The sequence below is a fragment of the Neomonachus schauinslandi genome, chromosome 5 (assembly GCF_002201575.2).
Source record: "Neomonachus schauinslandi chromosome 5, ASM220157v2, whole genome shotgun sequence".
NCBI classification, from domain to species: Eukaryota; Metazoa; Chordata; class Mammalia; order Carnivora; family Phocidae; genus Neomonachus; species Neomonachus schauinslandi.
In genome coordinates, this window is record NC_058407.1 from 58,759,832 (window position 1) to 58,783,004 (window position 23,173).

At 34.5% G+C, this 23,173-nt stretch overlaps 1 protein-coding gene and 2 pseudogenes across 2 annotated transcripts; all 3 read right to left on the reverse strand.

The window, feature by feature from the left end:
* Positions 1-6,273: 6,273 nt before the first annotated feature.
* LOC110577479 (olfactory receptor 6C3) lies at positions 6,274-9,172 on the reverse strand. 2 transcript variants are annotated; one of them, XM_021686809.1, is made up of 2 exons: positions 9,154-9,172; positions 6,274-7,196 (listed from the first exon to the last, which is right to left on the reverse strand). In XM_021686809.1, exons 1-2 carry the CDS (start codon positions 9,170-9,172, stop codon positions 6,274-6,276), a joined length of 942 nt encoding a protein of 313 aa, XP_021542484.1. The 2 variants fall into 2 exon arrangements, with proteins under 2 accessions (XP_021542484.1, XP_021542485.1); XM_021686810.1 differs by lacking the exon at positions 9,154-9,172 and having other exon boundaries at positions 6,274-7,209.
* Positions 9,173-16,989: 7,817 nt separating this feature from the next.
* On the reverse strand, positions 16,990-19,014 carry LOC110577423 (annotated as a pseudogene).
* Positions 19,015-20,262: 1,248 nt separating this feature from the next.
* LOC110577478 lies at positions 20,263-21,193 on the reverse strand (annotated as a pseudogene).
* Positions 21,194-23,173: the final 1,980 nt, after the last annotated feature.

Genomic DNA, 23,173 nt, shown 5'->3' on the forward strand with positions numbered 1-23,173 from the left:
GAGAGCTAATTTGTCAGAGTAAACCATAGAGAAAATTGTGGTTTACTCTGATATCTTGATTAATTATTTGGTTTATATCAAGTAGTAATTTTTTTGTGGAATGATTCATTCCATTTTTTTTAAAGATTTTATTTATTTATTGGAGAGAGAGAATGCGATAGAGCATGAGAAGGGGGAGGGTCAGAGGGAGAAGCAGACTCCCCGCTGAGCAGGGAGCCTGATGCGGGACTTGTTCCCGGGACTCCGGGATCATGACCTGAGCCGAAGGCAGTCGCCCAACCAACTGAGCCACCCAGGCGCCCGATTCATTCCATTTTTGATGAAAAAATGTTTAGTGACATTTAATCTCATGTAAGAACTTCATGGTGACTGAATGCAAAAAATCTCCTAAGAACCAATGTAGATTTTTTTTTTCAGATTATTACTTTAGCAATGCCTTAGAGTATTACCCAAATTAATTTGGAATGCAGTTTACCTGAATCTTCTGAAAAAAAGAAATGACTTTGCTTTTTGATCTAATGGAAAGGGGAAGTTTGAATCCCAAGTCAGATCAGGGCGCCAACCATTATGAGTAGGAATAATGAAGGAAAAACAGTAATCACCTAAATCACTTTGCAAACTGTCGGTTTTCATAGAGATGTTGTACTTATATCCTGATTATCTCAGTTTGTTAACTAAGTATCTACATTTGCAAATAATTTTCAACTTAAAAAAAGGAAAGGAATTCTTATAAAATGTATGGCATCAGAACTTAATTTATAATGTGTGGTATTATTGGGGTAACTTGTGGGCTTTGCATTCAAAGAGAAGTAGATTAAAAATGCAATTTAGGGGGGAGCCTGGGTGGCTCAATCGTTAGGCGTCTGCCCTCGGCTCAGGTCATGATCTCAGGGTCCTGGGATCCAGTCCTCCGTCGGGCTCCCTGCTCAGCGGGAAGCCTGCTTCTCCTTCTTCCACTCCCCCTGCTTCTGTTCCCTCTCTCGCTGTCTCTCTCTCTCTGTGTCAAATAAATAAATTAAAAATCTTTAAAAAAATAAAAATGCAATTTAGGGGCAGCTGGGTGGCACAGTCGGTTGAATCTGACTCTTGGTTTTGGCTCAGGGAGTGATCTCAGGGATGTGAGATTGAACCCTGCCTTGGACTCTGCACTCAGCATGGAGTCTGTCTGAGATTCTCTCCCTCTCCCTCTAAAATATGTAAGTAAATCTTTTTTTAAAAACTGCAATTTAGCCGCACTATAGTATTGTGAGTTTGGACAAATTTCTTAATCTCTCTGACTTTTAGGTTTTATTTTTTTGTATTTTTTTTTTGAAATGAGAATAATATATCATAGAATTAGGGCTAATTTAATTACAAGTAAAATATAATACAAAATACTATAGCATGTATTCCTAGATATCAGTTATTATTATCTTATTACTAAAAATAAAATCAATGATCACATTTGAGGAATACAGCCCCATTGCAAAAATCACAAAAACCATTTTCGTGCTCACTCATTTAAGAGACAGTAATAATGCTGATGATCTTATCTCATTTACTCTTTTTGATAACCCTATGTTAATTTGAAGAAACCGATAATGAGAGAGGTTAAATGACATAAACAAGATCAGACAGCTACTAAATGTTAGACCTGAAATACTAGTTTCTTTCTGCCAGGAAATGGAGCATGGGCTACTTAGTTAACCTATACTCAGTGGTTCCAATCTTAAAACTTACAATCTTCAGTTAAAACTCAGAGAAAATATTTTTTGAAAATTAATAAAGGAATAAATTATTGTGACAAACAGGAAATGTAACACGTTCATTTTTCATAACACTAGATACATATAGAAAGAAATAGAAACCTCAAATTATTCTACATGACCTGATGAAAAGTTGAGTTAAGCATTAATGAATTAGTGCTAAGAAAAGGAAATTTATCATTGGTTTCAGTTTTATAATCTTACCTCTATTTGTCATACAAATGTACTGCATCAGCTGGTTGAAATGATACAAAAAGCACATTGACAACTATTTCATTTTTAGGTTAAGAGATTCAGTATTCCTAAAAATCACTCTCAATACATTTGGAATTACTTTATTTCTATAATTAATATTCTATTCCAAATTTTCATTGCAGCTATGGGAGCAAAAATAGTGAAGAGAAGTTAGATTTGGAGTTACTTTGGGCCTTTCTGGACAAAGATTCTATATGGATTTTCCCCTGCATAAGGCACATATTTTATTTACCATATATGCCCATGTCTCACAGCAAATACTCCAGTGAATCAAATGTGCCAAGAAAGGCCTTGAGGAAAGTACACTAAGGATTATAAAAATGTTATCAACATTTGCACCAATATTGGAACAAGAAACTTTTGGAATAATGCTCAAAGAGATAGAAAGGGCATAAGAAGTAAGCCAGAAGCATATGGAATATCTTGCATATGACCTAAATGAGAAAATAACTAATGTGCAAGGCTTTTGGGAGAGGTTTCCTGAATTTCCTAAGTTAGGATTTCTCTCAAGAATAGATGCCCCTACTTCTTTTCTTGCTGAGTAAAATACTAGGACAATTTAATCTTATATGAAAACATTACATTTTTATTATGTACTAAAATGTCTCCATAAAAGTGGCTCTCCAAGCTGGTAGGTATCAAATACATTATTCAAAAACACTGAATATAGAACAATAAAAAGAATGGGATAGAGTTCACTGCTCAGTGATTTCCCATTGAAAGGCATGAAAAACTATGGATTAAATATTCATTGAACTATTCAATCTTTTCCAAGAATCACTTGAAATCATTCTCCCATCATAGTAATGGTGCTAATTCTTGAGAAACATCCACTACCCAGAAGGTCCCTTTCCATTTGAAAGATGTGCTGGGTTTAACCCCATAATTAGTGGAAGCATAAAATCTAGGAACTTGGTAGGATTTTACAGTTCTGATTTCTTTCTGTCTCATTTTAGAAATGACAAAAAAAGAAGTCTGTTGACTCATTCACTAATTTTTTTTCCTTCAACAAATATCTTTCGAGGACCTGCTATCTTTAAATAGTATGCAAAGACTGGATAAAATGGAATCAAAATAGATATGATTCCCACTGTAATGCAGTTACCAAAGATCAAGGGCAAGCCAATGAGAGAAAAGGACTTGAACAATGTCACATAATAATGGGCAAAGTTGTGAGACACCTGAGTGGCTCAGTTGTTAGTGTCTGACCCTTAATTTCAGCTCAGGTCATGATCTCAGGGTCCTAAGATTGATTCCTACCTCAGGGTCTGAGCTCAGCGCAGAGTTGGCTTGGGATTCTTTCTCCCTCTTCTCTGACCTTCCCCATGCTCATGCTTTCTCTCTCTCTCCCTCTCTAAATAAATCAATAAAATCTTTAAAACAAATAACAGATGTTGTTCTGAAATCTATAAATAAAGAAACCTGTCTTTCAGTTCAGAACTTTGATACTACACCAAGCTATTTTTAATGAGGAAACTTACTCCATTATACTAAGTAATATATATACTGATCTCATTATTTTAGTCATTTTTTGAATATGAATTAATACAAAAGTTTACTTTCAACATTTTATAATTTTTCTGTTGAGTGAAATGTTCACCAAAAGTCCAAAAATAGTGACTTTTATCTTTTAAATACTCTAAATTATTCTGATTCAACCACAGTATTTAATAAATTATGTGATCAAAGTAATTTGAGGGTTATGATCTAATTGTTCATATCACAACTAATCAGTATAAGCAGCATATCTATAAAAAGAGCTATTTTAACAGATATCTTTAATTTGCTTGATACAGATCAAAATTCATGCAAAGAACATATAGAAATGTGAGATTAAACAGAAAAATAATGTGTTCTAAGACATATGACACCTTCAGTTTGCAGTTCTTCATATAAGAAGTCGCAAGTCACCACTTGGGTCTAACAATAAGAAAAAAGATGAACAGCCTGAAAAATCAACTGTTTTAGGTCCTTAGAGCAGGCAAATCACTGCCCTCAAGATTGAAAATCAGACAGATAAACCCAAGAAGTGAAGGTTTCAGGGAGCAGAGGCTCATGAGCAGAAACTGCCATAGGGTCCAGTGCTAGAGTAGGAAAACCTGAAGTATAACTGACTATTTGTAGAGGCTCAGTGAGGAAACTCAGAATTAAAAGCTCTGGGGGGACCAAGATATATGAGACCTCCACCATATTGTGAGATTTACTTCCAAGAGCTCAACCAGATTCAGATGGGCAATGTCAGAAAAATCACCTCGTGCTTCAGGGGAAGAGGAAAGGGACCATTTTGAAATCCATGAGAGTGCTGTGTTCTTAAGACAGCCAGCCCTCACAGAAATATAGCTGACCAGAGCCTAATCTGCTGGGACACTACAGAGCTTAACTGACCCCGGACAAGGCAATACCCAGCTCCACTATCCTCTAGCCTTCCATGTGGGAGAAGGGAAATACCCAACTCCAGCCCACTCTAACCTTCCTTCTACTTAAGTGGGGAGAAAAAGCTGAGAAACATACATGAAGTTCACAGCCCAGAGGCCTCTGCTCACTAAGAGACTGAGCCTTAACCATAGGACTATAGAATGCTTCCCTCTCCCTATGCCTGACCATCACATTTCTAAAGGTCTACTTGCTCTGGTTTTTTTTACCCAGTGCATCCTGTCTGGGTGTCAAGAAAACAGTACAAGCAAAACAAAGGCAAAACATTTTTTTTGAAGAGGCAGAGAATGATTTAGAACCAGACATGGCAGAGGTGTTAGAATGATAAGACTGGAAATTTGAAACAACTGTGATTAATATGATAAGGGCTCTAGTGGATTAAGTAGATGGAATGCAAGAACAGAAGGGAAAGATAAGCACAGTTACAATCCAAAAAAACCCAAGCAAACAAACAAAAAACCAAACACCACCATCACCAACAACAAAAACAATCCTGGAGGAAATAAAGAATTCTTTGGACAAACAGAAATTAAATGTATGTGTTGTCAGTATCAAGGCTTGAAAGAATTGTTAAAAGAATGCTTTAAAAAGAAGGAAAATAATGTAGTTCACAAAGTCAGATCTACATAAAGTAAGGAAGAGCATTGCAGAAAGAATAGTGCAGGTAAAATTAAAAAAAAATTGTTAACTTAGGGCACTTGACATATTCTAGGTGATTGTGGGCTGCTGAGAACAAAAAGGATCTGGATGGCAAGATGTTACTTCAAGACCTGAGTTAACACAGAAAGAAACAGAGCGAGCAAGAGATTACAAACTCCATCAAAATAAGAAAATGGGCAAAATTTTCTAATTGGGAATATCCCCATGGAAGTCTGAGAAGACACATCCTTGGAAAAGGTTTGAGAGACCCCCAGAATTTTGTGGACTGAAGTTGGACTGAAGGGTGATGGTCTTCCTCTGCACAAACCCAGGTTACAAGACTGTGAGAGATGGTTGTTTTTTCAAATGCATACGTATCAACACAAAGGTACAAGGAACATGAAGAAACAGAGAAAAATGGTCCAATCAAAAATACAAAGTTGTCATTAGCAGACTCTAGAGAAATATAGGCACATCTGACAAATTATTCAAATTAACTGTCATAAGATGCTCAATGAATTAGGAAAGTGGCATGTGTTTTAGTTTTATTGTTTTTGTTTCAAATCTTTAATAAGTATAAATATTTTTAAAAAAAATGATAATGTGGAAATTCTATAAATCGTACTACTCAATATCATGACCACTATTTACCTCATAATATGCACTAAATTTCACAAATTATAAAGCTCTACATTTAAAGTGCAAATTGCAACTACTTATTATTTCTAAGAACTGAATTTAATATAATTCCTATATTAATATAGGAAGTGTAGATTTTTTAAATGTTAAGAGATCACCAATGAACACCTTGAAAATACACAAGAAGTCACACACTAATTTTCAAACTACATTTGAAGTATGATGTGGTATTATATGTACCTTTTAAGGAATTTATTAACAAAATTAAAACTATTTTCCACATTGTGCTATAAAGTATGTCTTATAGAAATACATTTCATTCCCACAAAATTTTGTAGGAGAAATAAAGTTTACCACATTTTAAAATAAGTCCATTAACAATGCATTGGAGAAACTTGGGTATAGAAGTGGAAGAAGTGAGCTGGGAAAATATTTAATTAACTATAATGTGGCATATAAGAGTCTATAGGAAGAAGCATACCGATACAGATATTTAGGAATTTCAGAATTTTACCTAGTTACTCTTTACAGTGTCCTTCATCCCCCCCTCAGAAGAAATATTTTATTTACTTGAAGAAAATACTACTTTATGGACCACATCTTTGAAGGCTTGTTTTACTTGCTGGTTTCTCAGAGTGTAAATGAAGGGGTTGAGCATGGGGGCAACAGAGGTATTGAGAATAGCTACTCCTTTTGCCAATGATGCCCTTTCTTTTGCAGAGGGATTAGCATACATAAATATACAGCTTCCATAAGAAATGGAAATGACAATCATATGAGAGGAACATGTGGAGAAAGCCTTTTTTCTCTGACAGGCAGATGGGATTCTCAAAATCGCTCTGATAATATACATATAAGATAAAATCACCAATGCCAAAGTGAGTAGCAAAGCAACCAAAGCAAAGTAAAAGCCAATTACTTCTAGGAGCCATGTATCTGAACACGACAGTTGTAGAAGGGGAAAAGAGTCACATGCAAAGTGATCGATGACATTGGAAGCACAGTAATCCAGCTGGAGCAGAAGCATAAGGGGTGGGAAAATGGTCAGGAACCCACGCAGCCACGCACAGAGCACAAGCAGGGTGCAGAGCTTCCTGTTCATGATGGTGGTGTAATGAAGGGGCTTGCAGATGGCAACATAACGGTCATAAGACATGGCAGTTAGAATGTAAAATTCTGTCACCCCCAGGAAAATAAGGAAAAAGAGTTGGGCTGCACAGTTGTTATAGGCAATAGTCTTATCCCTGGTGATAATTGCCCCCAGAAATCTAGGAATACACACAGTTGTAAATGAGATTTCTAAGAAAGAGAAGTTTTGGAGGAAGAAATACATTGGTGTCTGTAGATGAGGGTCCACCAAGGTTAGGATGATGATCGTCAGGTTTCCAGTGACACTTAATAAGTATGTGATAAATAAGAAGAGGAAAATCACAATCTGAAGATCAGGATCATCAGAAAGGCCTAGCAGGACAAACTTTGTGATCGCTGTGTGGTTCATTTCTCTCTCTCCTTTTCTTCTTTTAAAGGTGTTTAGGTGGCGAGAGAATTAAAGGGAGGACATGAAAGGTGTGATTCATGATGATCAATATCACCATCATTGATACAATTCTAAAATATATTCTCTAGTCCATGCTGATCTTATTTTCCTTTAATCCTCTTGTTTGCATTTGGTTGTAGTACATATTTGTGAGCTTTGCTTTATTTACCAGTTTTCTTATTTGAAATGTAGCAGGAAAAGTTTGTTAATCTTCATACAATAACTCACATTACTGAGAAATGATAAAGTCAATACTTCTTGCTCTGTCCAACTTATGTAAATCATTACATAATGTTTGAAAAATTTAAAAAATGTGCCTTTTTCTTTCTTTTGTTAAGTATTTACTAGTTATACCACCACCTAAAAACAGAAATGAATGCTTTTAATTCCATCACAAGGTAAAAGTGAAAGACAGCTAAAGTAACAACTCTTATACATCTTATGACATAAGAAATCAATTAATGATTTTCTTAGCAAATAAATTACTATTTATTAATTTTATTTTATACATTAATATTTTGGGGTGTAGTTTTAAAATAGTATGAGAATGTTATATACATATTATATAGTAGTATATTACATACATATTTACTGTATGAGAGAGTTAATAGCCTTATTATTTTTTTAATAGAGAACATATTCACTTACTCGCTTACTGTTTTTTCTTGTAATTCCATCAAAATCATTAATGTTTGATATCTCCTGTGACTTGCTAGAAATGTACATACAAAAATATTTTTATTTTTGAGCTTAAAGGGACATGCATCTTTTTTTTAATTTTACACTGAAGCACAAATTGGGAAAGTAGCTACTTGCCTCAGATATTAGCAGCTGGGTCACCCAGATTGTTGTCCAGTGCATTTTCCATTTGAACATTCTTCTTTCTGAGCTATTAGCTTTATGAAAAAAAAAATTGGTTCTCCTGTAATTCTGCCTCACACTTATCTTTTATATGAGAATAGTGATCCATAAGGACATTTCAGAAACATACAAGAAAATGTCGTCTATTTGTACTAACATATTCAGGTAATTCCCAGCTGTGCTGGATATCCTGTGCTGTAGATTTTGATTGTTAAATTTATGACAGTTACCTTGTTTATATTTTAAACAGTCAAATTTGTGCTGTGAAGAATAGAATGCAAATCATCGCTTCTCTACCAGGCTCCAGCAAAGTTCACTCTAATCAAATTCGATTTGATTAGTTCAGGAAATAAAAATGAAATGCCAGAAAACTTAAAAAATGTGGAAATAATATGATAGTCCTATTCAATAATGTTGATCTAAAAATTTAAGAAAGCACTATTTAGAGAGAGGATTGAGAGGGATATAACATCATTGGGGTATGAGTGCAGATTCTTAAAATAGAATGGCTTTCCTCTGCTTGGGCTTATAGCTGAAATTTTCCAAGTCTACTTGTTTTGACGTCAAAAGAAAGTTGTTCATTGATCTCCTGGGAACAAGGCCAAGTCCAGGCCCGATCTATGCTATATTATAGACCATGAGGGATTTCTGGAAGCCATCCTTGCATTTCTCAGTAGCCTTTAACTCTTCTCTATAGTGAATCTCCCTTGAGAATGGTTGTGTTCATCTTTGTATCCCACAGAGGACCTAAAATGTTGACTTCTACAAGATGATTACTTCCATTAATCATAATTCCTTAATATTTTATGAGTAATAAAAAACTATTGTGAAACATACTTTCTTATAAAAATAAACTCACAATCTAATTTATATTTAATCATCTGGAAATATAAATTTTTCTAAATATATCCTTTTTGTTATTTACCCTTAAGCTTTGTTGGTGTTGAAGCATTGAGAAGCAAGGTTATTTCATAATTCTGAGTTAAATAATAACTATTACAAAGCACATATTGTGGTCACATTTTAAAAAAAATACCAACACACACGTTAATTTAACCCTCATTACAATAGCAATATTTAATTGCATTGTCAATTTGCCCATCTTATTTTTCAACTTGACCTTTATATTTATTTGTCATATCTTTAATGTTCTAATGAGAAATATCACCAAATACTAATATTTTGTTTATTTGAAATTCTGGATAGTGAATTATTATTATTTTTTAATGTAATTCTTTATGTTTCCCAAATATTTTGATAATAAAAATTATATTACATGTAATCAGTTAAAATAAGGCTTTTTGTTATGTAATTTGTTATATAATTATATAAACTAATAATACATATTATATCATAACTAGTTAATATTAAATAAGTGTTATATATCTAAATAAAATAACAAGATATACATTTAACATAAAAAATACAATTGTCACTTTGTGTAATCAGATAATGACATAGTTACCAATACAGAAGTAAATCACAATTGGAATGCAAGATTTTTTGGAAATTACTTACTGGAAGAGGGGAATTAGAATAGAGTGGGGAGAAAAATGGAAGAAACTCAAATTTATGACAGTATATACTGTGTTTATTTAACCTAGTAAAGGAACACTAAGTAGAGGAACATTTTGATTGATGTGGCTCTATATTATAGGGAGTGATACCCTTGTCCACTTCATTTATATATTTTTCAGCTTTATTGAGATATAATTGACATATAACATTGTGTAAATTTGAAGAGATATAACATCATCGGGGTATGAGTGCAGATTAATTTTATACACTTGTGTATTGTGAAATGATTACCATGATAGGGTTAGTTAACACATCTATCACTTATATATTTACCCTTTCTTTTTTGTAGTGAGAACATTTAAGATTTACCCTCTCAGCAATTTTAAGTATATAATATGGTAGTCTTGTAGATCAGTTTCGTTGCAAGAATGAAATGGTATCATGTTTTTACCATAAAAGCCCAATTAATAGGCAATAAGAAACTCTCTTATATTCATGAAGGGCACATGTGCAGTAATGCTCACTTGACTGCATGCTCATTCCCATGATTTCCTGTAATTGTTGTTTAGATTCAGGGCTTAATCCCCGTTTATGTTTGGGAACTTTTTTTGCAAAAATTTAAGTTTGGGAATTTTTTTGCAACTTTCAATAGGAGATACATGTTTAGTTGTCTTCCATTTTTATTCTTCACTACCATTGTTGATCAATGGCTGGATCCTTTAATTCATTACGTGCTGCAAAATGGCTATGTTCTTAATCTGTCATTTACCATTTGCTTATTCATTGTTACAGTTTATACGAAAAAGCGCAGATGAACACCTACTTTATTTTTATTCAGTAGTCAGAGTTGGTTCTCTAGTATATTTTTGTTGGTATCTTTAGGAATACATAGCTCTATAAATTATATATTTGTTGTAGGTCACATTAGTGATTGACATAAATATTTCAAAAGAGATTGAAATTGGCATCACTCTCTCTTTGGAGTGCTTTAGCCCTGGGGTAGACCCTTTTCTCTTGGACTGTACACTTTTCCTCTTTTTTTTTTTTTTTTTTTTAAGATTTTATTTATTTATTTGACAGAGAGAGACACAGCGAGAGAGGGAACACAAGCAGGGGGAGTGGGAGAGGGAGAAGCAGGCTTCCCGCGGAGCAGGGAGCCCGATGCGGGGCTCGATCCCAGGACCCTGGGATCATGACCCGAGCCGAAGGCAGACGCTTAACGACTGAGCCACCCAGGTGCCCCTACACTTTTCCTCTTGATTGTTTCCTTCCCATCTTGTAGGACAAGGGTTTCCAGGCTCATGCTACACTTTTCTGTATTAGAACTGGACTGAGTCATTTCTCCAAAGAAGCCTTCTTACATTGGTTAGGAAATGGTGAATCAAGGTAAGAAACTGGGCACTAGCTGTGATAAATACTATGAGTTTGATCATCCTTTCTAGGTATTTTCAGTGGACAGGACCAGCAAACACATATTTTTTTTTTTTTTCAAGTAAAATGTCTATGAGTGCAATTTCAATGTATCATTCAAATTTGGGACTACAGTATTTTTATGAAACCCCCTTTACCTTTTATACATTTATATTTTCTTTATCTCATGATGAGAGCCCTGACTATGAATAGAATTAAATAAGATTGTAATATAACATTAATCCTCATTTGCTTCTTTTCCTCACACTGCACATACAACAGCATTAGAATAACAGTGACAGCAATATCATCCATGATATTCCTACCTAGGAACAATTAAAAAATTTTTAAGCTATTCTTTTTGCCCTTAGGTTAAATTTCACTTGGATGTACCATTCAATTACAGCATTTAAGATCTCAGAATAATTCTGCTTCATTTGGTTATCTCACCAACTAAATATATATTTAATTATATTTATTCCAGTTCAGTGTAATGGCTTATGCTACTAAGATACACATTTCCTTCCACTCCTTTCAAACAATTAATTCTGACTTGCCTTCTAAGGATTCCTGAGACAGATTCACCGAGTCATTTAAAATTGAAATTAAAAAATAATACTGAACAGTGGCTAAATAAGAAAGCCAGAAAACATCTTCAGGGCTTTTGTTTTTAAAACTTGTTGATGTCCTACCCTTCTAAAATCTTTACTATCAAGTAAATATTAACAGTGATCTTCTGATAAACTAGTCATTGGAAATTTCACTGATGCTCGAGGTTAGAAAAAGGACTCTATTTAAAAAAGTACATAGGCTCTGTTCCTTTGACAATCTGAGAGGGGACCTTTTGACTGTTTCATTTCATTTCAGGTGTTTTAAATTTAAAAAAATTTAAAATAATGATAGATATCATTTTGCTGGGTGGAAGTCTCCCTTAGTAATGCATTGATTTTGAAAGTCTAGTTTTTTAATCTTATTTATTTACTGATTTAGCTATTCTTTAGTTAAACTTTATTAAAAGTCATTTAAAAAATATGTTCAGAGAGTATCTCCAAAGCAATTTGCTTTTTGATCATGTTACCCTGTTTCTTTTTCCTTTATTAAAAATGTTTAGTAAAGTTACTCATGCTTAATATATTAGAGAAAAGGAAAATAATTTAATTAATGTTATGGGCAACATCTAGCTCAGTTTCATAATTGCATTGAAATACACTTCAGGCACTGCTTATTCATTCTTGACAAATTAACTAGAGCTTGTGTGAAACTTTCCCTCTGCTTGCATGAGACAAAATCTCCAAGGTTGATCCCACTGAGTGGTTGGAAGAATTGTTTTTTTTGGAATTGTCTTTTACTCTTCTTCATAATTATTTTAGATGACTATTTACTTGAATCAATCTGAATTTTTTATATTTCTTCATTTCAACGAAGATAAGCAGATTCAGTTTTTTGAAATTCATACAATTGCATATAGAAACAAATCAAGGAAAAAAGAGATCACCAAATCACATTTAATAGTATTTTCAGAAATAGTAACACACATATATGTAGGGGTTTATGCTGAATATCAACTGTCAAAACCTCATGCTCTATAATTTATGTGGCACTTACTTGGACATACGAATAGCTGTTTTATTTATTTTACTTTTCTTTTAGTTGGAATTAATTCCTAACTTTGGGAAGGATGTTCACTGTTGTTGTGGTTTAACAAAATCATTATTTATTTCAGTAATATTTAAGGACTTTTTATTTATCTCATTTAGTTCTTATAACAGAGTTAGTAGACTTTATCTTTGCTCCCAAATGAAGAACTGAGGCTCAGAGCGGCTATGTACCTTACATAAATTCATATAGCTAGCAAGTGTCAAATACAATGTGAAATTAAAGTCTGTTCTCTTAAACAGAATACCACATAGCCTATTGGAAACACACAGATAGAGACATAGTTACTTTCTCTCTTTAACTGCAAATGACTACATTGATATAATAAAAAAATACTATCCTGTTTTTATACTTTTTGATATAAACAGTTGCACATTATAACCCCAATACATTCCATTTAAGGTGATTAAAAGTTGAGCTAAATAATGAACCAATGATAAAGTTTGAGAGACTTTCAATACCTTCTATATGCCTAACTTAATTCTGCTTTTCATAGAGGTTCGCAAACACAGAATGGCTGGAATAGTAAAATATTAGCAAATTCCATCGTTGGCATCTAGAGGAGCCAGCATTTCTGATAACCTTCCTTTGCCATTGAACAAGTATATATTCTATTATTGACATTTTGTCTTATCTTTCCCATTTTTTTCCCATGGGGAATATAGTTATTTAACTGTAGAGAGTAAGAAAGAACCAACTATATAAAAGAGAGAAAAATATCAGAAAGTGTTTTAAAATTCTTCAGCATGGTTTCTACACAGATTTAATTTGTACAAGTACTTAATACTATGTCTATACTCTCTGCCACTCACTCAAGGGGATTAATTCAGTGAATCAAAATTGTCAGAATAGGAATACACATAAACTACTAACATATAAAACATCGACATAAGGAAATCCTGGGGGCAGTGTCCAGTGTGACATGAAAAGAAAAACTCCAACAAGGAAACAACCACACTAAGTGTGAAGTTTGTTTTCCTTGACATTATTTTTCAGACAGAGATGAGCAACCAAATATCTTAATTCCTAATGTAGATCTTGACTAAATGCATCTCTACACCATGACATTTTTTAAAACTGGTAATTTACCACATTGTACTAAGTCCATTCCTTGATTCCATTATTATTAATCTGCCTCCTAGTGAGAAAATTTTGGTACCATAATACTGTTAGTACATTACACATAATACTGTTTTTCCTGTTTACTCTATTGCTTACCAGCAATGGCAGTTGAAGAGTTTCTTGTTTTGATTGATTAAAGTTCTAATTTATATGCCAAGTATTAAGAGTTAGTACCCTTCTTGACTAGACTATAATAATATACCTATGTGCAGATAAGATAAGGTGAGTAAAAACACCAGTAAAATTGTTCTTATTATAGTAAAAGCTATGCAAAATTTGCAAGTCCTTACAGAGTTTCAAATATATATTTGACCTCAGCCACAGCAACTTCTTCCTAGAAACATCGCCAAAGGCAAGGGAAGCAAGGACAACAATGAACTATTGGGACTTCATCAAGATAAAAAGCTTTTGCACAGCAAAGGAAACAGTCAACAAAACCAAAAGACAACCCACAGAATGGGAGAAGATATTTGCAAATGACATATCAGATAAAGGGCTAGTATCCAAAATCTATAAGAACTCATCAAACTCAACACCCAAAGAACAAATGATCCAATCAAGAAATGGGGAGAGAAGACATGAACAGACATTTCTGCAAAGAAGACATCCAAATGGCCAATAGACACATGAAAAAATGCTCAACATCACTCGGCATCAGGGAAATACAAATCAAAACCACAATGATATACCACCTCACACCAGTCAGAATGGCTAAAATTAACAAGTCAGGAAATGACAAATGGTGAGGATTCTCAGAAAGGGGAACCCTCCTACACTGTTGGTAGGAATGCAAGCTGGTGCAGCCACTCTGGAAAACAGTATGGAGGTTCCTCAAAAAGTTGAAATACAGCTACCCTATGACCCAACAATTGCACTACTAGGTATTTACCCCAAAGATACAAAGGTAGTGATCCAAAGGGGCACCTGCACCCCAGTGTTTATAGCAGCAATGTCCACAGTAACCAAACTATGGAAAGAGCCTAGATATCCATCAACAGATGAATGGATAAAGAAGATGTGGTGTGTGCATATATATATATATGCATATACATATATATATAATGGAATATTAAGCAGCCATCAAAAATGAAATCTTGCCATTTTCAATGACGTGGATGGAACTAGAAATAAGTCAATCAGAGAAAGACAAGTATCATATGATCTCACTGATATGAAGAATTTGAGAAACAAGACAGAGGATCATAGGGGAAGGGAGGGGAAAATGAAACAACATGAAACCGGAGAGGGAGACAAATCGTAAGAGACTCTCAAACTGAGGGATGCTGGAGTGGAGGGAGGTGGGAGGGATGGGTTGGCTGGGTGATGGACATTGGGGAGGGTAGGTGCTATGGTGAGCGCTGTGAATTGTGTAAGACTGATGAATCACAGACCTGTACCCCTGAAACAAATAATACATTATATGTTAATAAAATAAATAAAAATAAATAAATAAAAGAGAGCAAGCACAAGTTTTTCTTTGTTTTGTTTTGTTTTTCAAATTAGGCTATTATATTGGCTGTTATAGCTCAAGACCTTAGGCAAATCATTCAACATTTCTAAGCATCAATTTACACATTGGTAAAAAGGGATAATCATGTCTAATTTGTCATATAGCTTTAAGGTTAATTATGATATGGTATAGAACATACCTTGTTTTGCATATGACACAAAATATATGCTCTCTATATAAGAGTTATTATTTATGAAATTCCTATCAAACTTTTAGGTGGCATAAGAGTTAGTGGCTGCCTTGGGGTGCCTGGGTGGCTCAGTCGGTTAAGTGGCCAACTCTTGATTTCGGCTTGGGTCATGATCTCAAAGTCGTGAGATCAAGCCCTGTGTCAGGCTCCGTGCCCAGAGCAGAGTCTGCTTGTCCCTCTCCCTCTGCTCCTCCCCCCACCCTCATGCGCCCTCTCTCTCTGTGTCTCTAAAATAAATAAATAAATAAATAAATAAATAAATAAATAAATAAAATCTTTATGTTACATATTTTTATAAAAAATAATGCAGAAAATAAGAAGAGTTTATACAACAAGACATAACACATGACTTCATATCTAGAAAACATAGGATACATGACCTTCAAATAGTTTGTAAGTGGTAACATATGCACCCAAGTTTATTAACTGAATGGGAAGAATTGGACAGACACTACAGATAGTACACAAAAACAATGGTGCTATAGATATTTATTTCATGATTCAGGTAACTATTAAAAGGAAAAATAATTTTATATCAATAAAAGGAAAGAGATATTTAAAATAAATTGATTGAAACAGTATTGACTTTAAGTCATTACAGTATAAAACGTTTTTTACTGAAGTTTAGTTGACACATAGTGTTACATTAGTTTCAGTTGTACAACGTAGCATTTCAAGATGTCCATACATTATGCTGTGCTCACTGCAAGGGCAGTTGCCATCTGTCACCATCCAGAGCTATTACAATAGCATTGACTATATTCCTTACGCTTTACCTTCTATTCATGTGATTTATTTATTCCATAATTGAAAGTCTGTACATTCCACTCCCCTTCACACATTTTGCCCATCTCCCCACCCCTTCCTTCTGGCAACCATCAGTTTGTTTTCTGTATTTATAGATCTGTTTCTGTTTTGTTTGTTTATTCATTGCTTTGTTTTGTTTTTGAGATTCCAAATATAAGTGAAATCATATGGTATCTGTCTTTCTCTGTCTGACTTATTTCATTTAGCAAAACACCCTCTAGGTCAATCCATATTGTTGCTAATGGCAGGATTTTATCCTTTTTTATGGCTGACTAATATTCCATTATATATATGTATCTCACAACATTTTTATCCTTTCATCTATCAATGTACACTTGGATTGCTTCCATATCTTAGCTATTGTGAACAATGTGGGTTCATATATCTTTTGGAATTAGTGTTTTTGATCAAAAATTTTGATTAATCAGAATAGTCAGCAAAATGATTTATCTTCCATAACGACAGGTTTTATATTCACAATCATAATCACGGACATGGAACTTACAGATAGTTTTAAAGGAAGACACAACTCAGCCACATCCATGTTATCAAGAGTGTTTAGCAAATGAGCTCAGCATTTCTTGTAGCTGGGACATGGATATAGGAAGATAGTACAAATTAGTTTAATTTTCATTTTCTTTTATTGAATCTTCATGATAACATTCATTCATATTACCCGAAACTTTGATTTGTTTGTATGAAACAGTATTTCAAGGACCAAATCTTTGAAGGTTTGTGTCCTTTCTGGTCCCTTAGGGTATACATAAAAGTGTTTAGCATGAGGGCAACAGAATTATTGAGAATAGCTACTTCTTTTGTAAATGATTTTTTTTTGCAAAAGAATTAGCATATATGAAAATAGAAATGGCAGCCATGTGAGTAGAGCAAGTAGAGAAAAAAATTTTTTTTTTCCTCTGACTAGGAGATGTGATGTATACATAGGGCAAAATCACCAATGCCAAAGTAAATAGCAAAATAACCAAAACAAAGAAAAAGCCAATTACTACTAGGAGCCATGTATCTGAATGGGACCGTTGCAAAAAGGAAAGATAGCCACATGCAAAGTGTTCAGTGACATAGGAAACACAGTAATCTATCTGGGTGAGGAGTATAAGGGGTGGGAAAATGGTCAGAAACATGCCCAGCAATGCACATAGCATAAACAGGTTACGGAGTTTCCTGTTCATGATGGTTGGATAATGAAGGGGCTTGCAAATGGCAACATAATGATCAAAGGACATAGCAATTAGAATTTGAAATTCATACCCCCATGAAAATAAAGAAAAGTTCGGCTGCATAACTGTTATAGGAAAAGATATTATCCCTGGTGATAATTAACCCCAGAAATCAAAGACTACATATAATTGTAAATGAGATTTCTAATAAAGAGAAGTTCTAACTAAGAAATATGTAGGGGTCTGTAGATGAAAGCCCACCCAAGTTAGGGTGATGATAATCAGGTTTCCATTGCCACATAACATGTATGTGATAAATAGGAAGAGTAAAATCACAATCAGAAGTCAGGATCATCAGAAAGGCTCAGCAGGACAAACTCTGATCATTATGTGGTTGTTTATTTCTTTCTCTTCCATTTTTATTTCTTTTAAAGATATGAGACAACATTGATGAATCTGGAGGACATTACCCTGAGTGAAACAAGTGGAAAGACAAAAAAATGCATGGTTCCACTTATGTGAGATGTTAAAATAAGTCTATCTCATGGAAATGGAGAGTAGAATGGTGGCTGTCTTGGGATGGAGCAAGGTGGGCAATGGGGAGTTGCTGTTAGCTGGTACAAAGTTCAGTTCTATAAGATGAGTAACTTCTCAAGATGTTGAAGATGAATATTATTGAAGAACATTGCTGTACTACATTTGCCTACAGTTAACAATACTGTATTGTGCCCTTAAAAATACAAGTGGGTAGATCTCGAGTTAGGTGTTCTCACCACTTTATAAATATAATTTGTACTTATTCACAATTATTGCAGTTACGTATAGAGACCAATATTAATAATAATCACTACTATTTATTGATAGCTAATTATGCTATGTGCTTGATAGATTCATTTTCATCCCTATGGTATGTTATATATGCCAGATGTATCTGACACCTGATTTACCAGTGGGGAGGTATATGTTGAGAGGTTATAGAAACCCTAACTTTGTCAACTATTTGCCTTCTTTCACATACAGATTATACTTCAGATAGGATGAAATTGAGAAATTATTCACAAGTTTTCTCTTACATTTTGAGTCCCTTTCAATTTTCTATTACTTATTTTTTTCTCATCAATTCTTGTGCTATATTTCTCAGTTGAATATATTGCATAGAAATCATTAGGAATGTTGCACCACTAATTAGGATTATAGTATATTTCTTTTTTTTAAAGATTTTATTTATTTATATGACAGAGAGAGACAGCGAGAACAGGAACACAAGCAGGGGGAGTGGGAGAGGGAGAAGCAGGCTTCCCGCTGAGCAGGGAGCCCGATGTGGGACTCGATCCCAGGACCCTGGGATCATGACCTGAGCCGAAGGCAGACGCTTAACGACTGAGCCACCCAGGCGCCCAGGATTATAGTATATTTCTATTACTAAAAAATGGTTTATATTATTTAGAATACTTTATCGTATCCATATTCTTCTTTCATTTTCTCTCTCACACACACACACATACATACACGTACATCTTTCCAAAATACTTTAGGCACTTAATACCTTAAGTAGAATGAGTGGAAGAGTATTTTAACCTGTGTAATTCTAATTTTATATGAAATGGAAAATTTTACTCTGTTTTGAAGCTTTTATTTTCTACAAAACTTAAATGATTTTACTGTTTAGGCATCAAATAATTTAGACACATGCCCAGTTTCAAACTACTCCAAAACTAGGAAAGGAGCTATACATAAATATTTCAGCATAGTCAGAAAGTGGAGCTTACATTCCATGGAATTAGAGAAATTGAACTTATTCTACATATCGAAGACACTATTTCATCACTACTTTCTAAGGTATGTGTATACATATGTATGTATGTATGCATTTACTTGTATACCTACCTATGCCATACCTATACCTAGTGAGTCGTAGCTGGATTTGGAAAGACGGAGATGTATTTAGCACCAGGCCTACAAAAGCATGTATGTTAAATATCTACGCTTTTTATTTTATTATTTTTTTACTTCTTTTTTTTTTTTTTAGATTTTTATTTATTTAACAGAGATAGAGAGAGAGCACAAGTAGGCAGAGCGGCAGACAGAGGGAGAGGGAGAAGCAGGCTCTCCACCGAGCAGGGAGCCCGATGTGGGGCTTGATCCCAGGACCCTGGGATCATGACTTGAGCCGAAGGCAGCCGCTTAACCTACTGAGCTACCCAGGCGCCCCATTGTATCTACGCTTTTTAAACCAATAGATAAATTATATGAACACACCTTATTTAGTGAGCTATGTTTCTTGGTTTTTAAATGAAAGCATTCACATCTTTCAAAAAATCATATGGCATTTGAAGAATTTTTTTTCCTAGAGAAATTGCAAGATGGTGAAGGGATTTCTGACAAAGATCAATGAAAATCACAAAATTATATTTTCTGTATAGAGTAAGGAAAATATCATATCAATATTTACAGTGTATCCTCCATTCTGGGGGATAATTGTTTTCCTAAACAAGACTCAAAGTACAACTTTCTGAATTACGATAATTATTGTTCAAGAAGTTGCAACTAACAATGGGTTCAGAAGAACAGGAACCAGAAGGGCATATGAAGTTATTTCAATTGAATGGGAAATATATTAAATGTGCTTATAAGCTGTTAGAAAGATGTAATGAATAAGGTTGACAGGAAGGCCACTGCGATTTGAAGAAGTTGCTCAAATTTCATGTTTGTATATTTTAAATTGCCCTGCGTTATGAGTGTCTAATTCGTGACACCTCAGCATTTCATTTGCTTGAGAAAAATAGAATCTTCCTTGCCCTGTCCATGAAGGCTCGCTTGACTTGCTGGTTCCTTAGGCTGTAAATAAAGGGGTTCAGCATGGGGGCTACTGTGGTGCTTAGCACAGCAACTCCCTTGCTCAGAGACACTCTGTCTTTTGCTGAGGGTTTAATATACATGAAAATGCAGCTGCCATAGGAGATGGAGATGACAATCATGTGGGATGAACAGGTGGAAAAGGCCTTTGTCCTCTGACTAGCAGCAGGAATCTTCAAAATTGTTCTGATGATATATATATAGGACAGAATTATGATTACCAAAGTGAACATTAAAGTAAACAGAGACCAGGAAAACCCCATTATCTCTAGGAATTTTGTGTCTGAACAAGAAAGTTGCAGCAGGGGAAAATAATCACAGGTGAAATGGTTATTAATATTAGATCTACAGTAATTAAGGTTTAAGAGCAACATGAGTGCAGGGAATACGATTAAGAATGAAATCAGCCATGAAGAGAAGACAAGGAGTATGTAGACTCTAGGATTCATGATGGTCATGTAATGCAGAGGTTTGCAGATGGCAATGTAATGGTCATAGGACATGGCAGCCAGGAGGTAAAATTCAGTGACCCCCAACAGAATGAAAAAAAAAAAAAGAACTGAGCAATGCAATCATTAAAAGAAATAGTTTTATCTCCTGTAATCAGGGTGCCCAGGAACCTGGGTATGCTGACAGTCGTGAATGAAACCTCTAGCAAGGAGAAGTTTCTGGGGAAGAAAGGAGGTGAGGATCCAGCGGGGTAAGGGTGATAATGGTCAGATTCCCAGTGATGCTGAGCATGTAGGTGATGAGCAGAAAGACAAAGATCACCCCCTGAAGCTGTGGGTCATCTGACAATCCCAGGAGGATAAACTCTGTTAGTTCTGTGTGGTTTCTCATTCTTCAGTCACTTATTTGTTGTTCTCCTACCAGACCTCTAGGAGAAAACACAAGGAACAAACTTGAAGAGTGAATTAGCAAAGGTCGAAGTGTGGAGCCAGAATTTGGCTGAAATACTATGTGTTTTCATCTATAGGCGAGATTTTATGAATCTTCATCAGATTCTTCCTGGCCCACCACACATCTGTGCTGAAATCTCCTGTGAACTACTCCACTACATTGTGTGTGTGTGAAAGTTAGGACAGAGTCTGAACTTCAAATCCTTTGCAACACAGTCCAGTGCCTGGAAGTGTCATAGGAGGCTTAAAACAAACACTTGTCTAATTAATTAATTAGTCATGCTGAGTTTGTTCTTGCATCACAAACACCCATCACGTGACGTTCTCTATTGTATGCCCAATTCCTGGCTGCATATTATGTAGGTTGTGTCTTTGTTTTACAAGATGTGTTTTCCTACTTTATCTACTTTTCAATATGCATTTATTTGCTGGGCCTAAATTCTCCATATGGAGTAAATTTATAAGAAAGGACATGTAAAAGAAGCCTAAATTTTTCTGATACATAATTTTAAAAAAACTTCATAAAACATTATTTCAAAATCGGTTTCATTAAATTTCTTTAGAATGCATTTAATTAACTTTACTCCTGCTCAGTAACAATACTGTGTCTTCATCAGGGTTTGCTTTTCCTAGGAAACAGTTTTTCATAACACCTGGAAGCCTCAATATGCATTCTCATCAAATAGACAATATTTGGTTTCATTTGAATTGAATTTCAATTCAATCCCCAAATTGCAATTTTTGCACTAAATTTACTGGCTTAGGAGATCCTGGTTTAAAAAGGTATATTATTACTCTTCCATAGGTAATAATGTGTCAATGCACTGCATTTTTAACCTTATTTCAGCTTTTTTTGCATATCCCTTATTTTCTTAACTTTTCTACCAATTTTAACACTTTCTGAAAAATAATAACTTGACTGAATTACGCATTTTGGCTACTGATTAAACCTTTGAGGGAATGTATGAAGAGCTATGAAGGAAGATATTAATATATATATAGAAAGCTTCATGTGAGCATCACTGAAAAGGAGTACTTAAAGGACAATTTTCAAGGATCGGTGAATACAAGCCTAAAGAAAGTCTACCAAGAGATGATCCAATATCACAGACTTGGGGGAGGTATACTATTCATTTACCAACATCAACTAAGCCTGATGGATGCTATTCATTCATTCATTCATTCATTCATTCATTCAGCAGCTTTGGCGGAGAAAAAACCTCAGTGTTTAACAAGGTGCATATGATTCCTCAAGCCTGAAGCCATCCCAAGGATGTACTCATGCAGAGTATGAAGGATATCTCTAAGCATTTAGCCCACCTTTTTATTTCTGAATGCAGATCCATATTTCCCCTGGAACAATATGGTTTAGGTTTACCTTAAATTATCTTCCACCCATTTCGTCAAAATCAAGAATCCCTTCTAAGAACCCCAGAGATACACTCTTTGAACTATTCAAAATGAAAGTTAAAAATAATACTTCATATTTGTTAAATAAGATGGCCACAAAGTACCTTCAAGGTTTCATTCTGAAAACACCACTGTTCTGTTCTTTATTCAGTCATCAATAATGAAAGAAAAAAGGAAAAGTACATAAACTCATAATAAGATCATGGTATCAAAGTACTATTAATATCTTACTTACGACACTCTAAGGTAAATTGCTACTGCAGAAAGTATATGGGCTCTGCAGTTAGAGAAACATGGGTTAAAAATACAAATGGGCAGCTTAATGGATTTGTGATTTTGAATGTTACTTAATTTCCTTAAGAGTCAGTTTTCTCTGTTTACCATGGACATGAAATTTCAAGGGCGTTTTGGGAATTAATTGAAATAATATAAGTGAAAGTGCTGTATAAACCATGTGGCACTAAATATGCTTTAAGAAGAGCTGGTTTATTTATGTTCTTTTCGTTGGAAT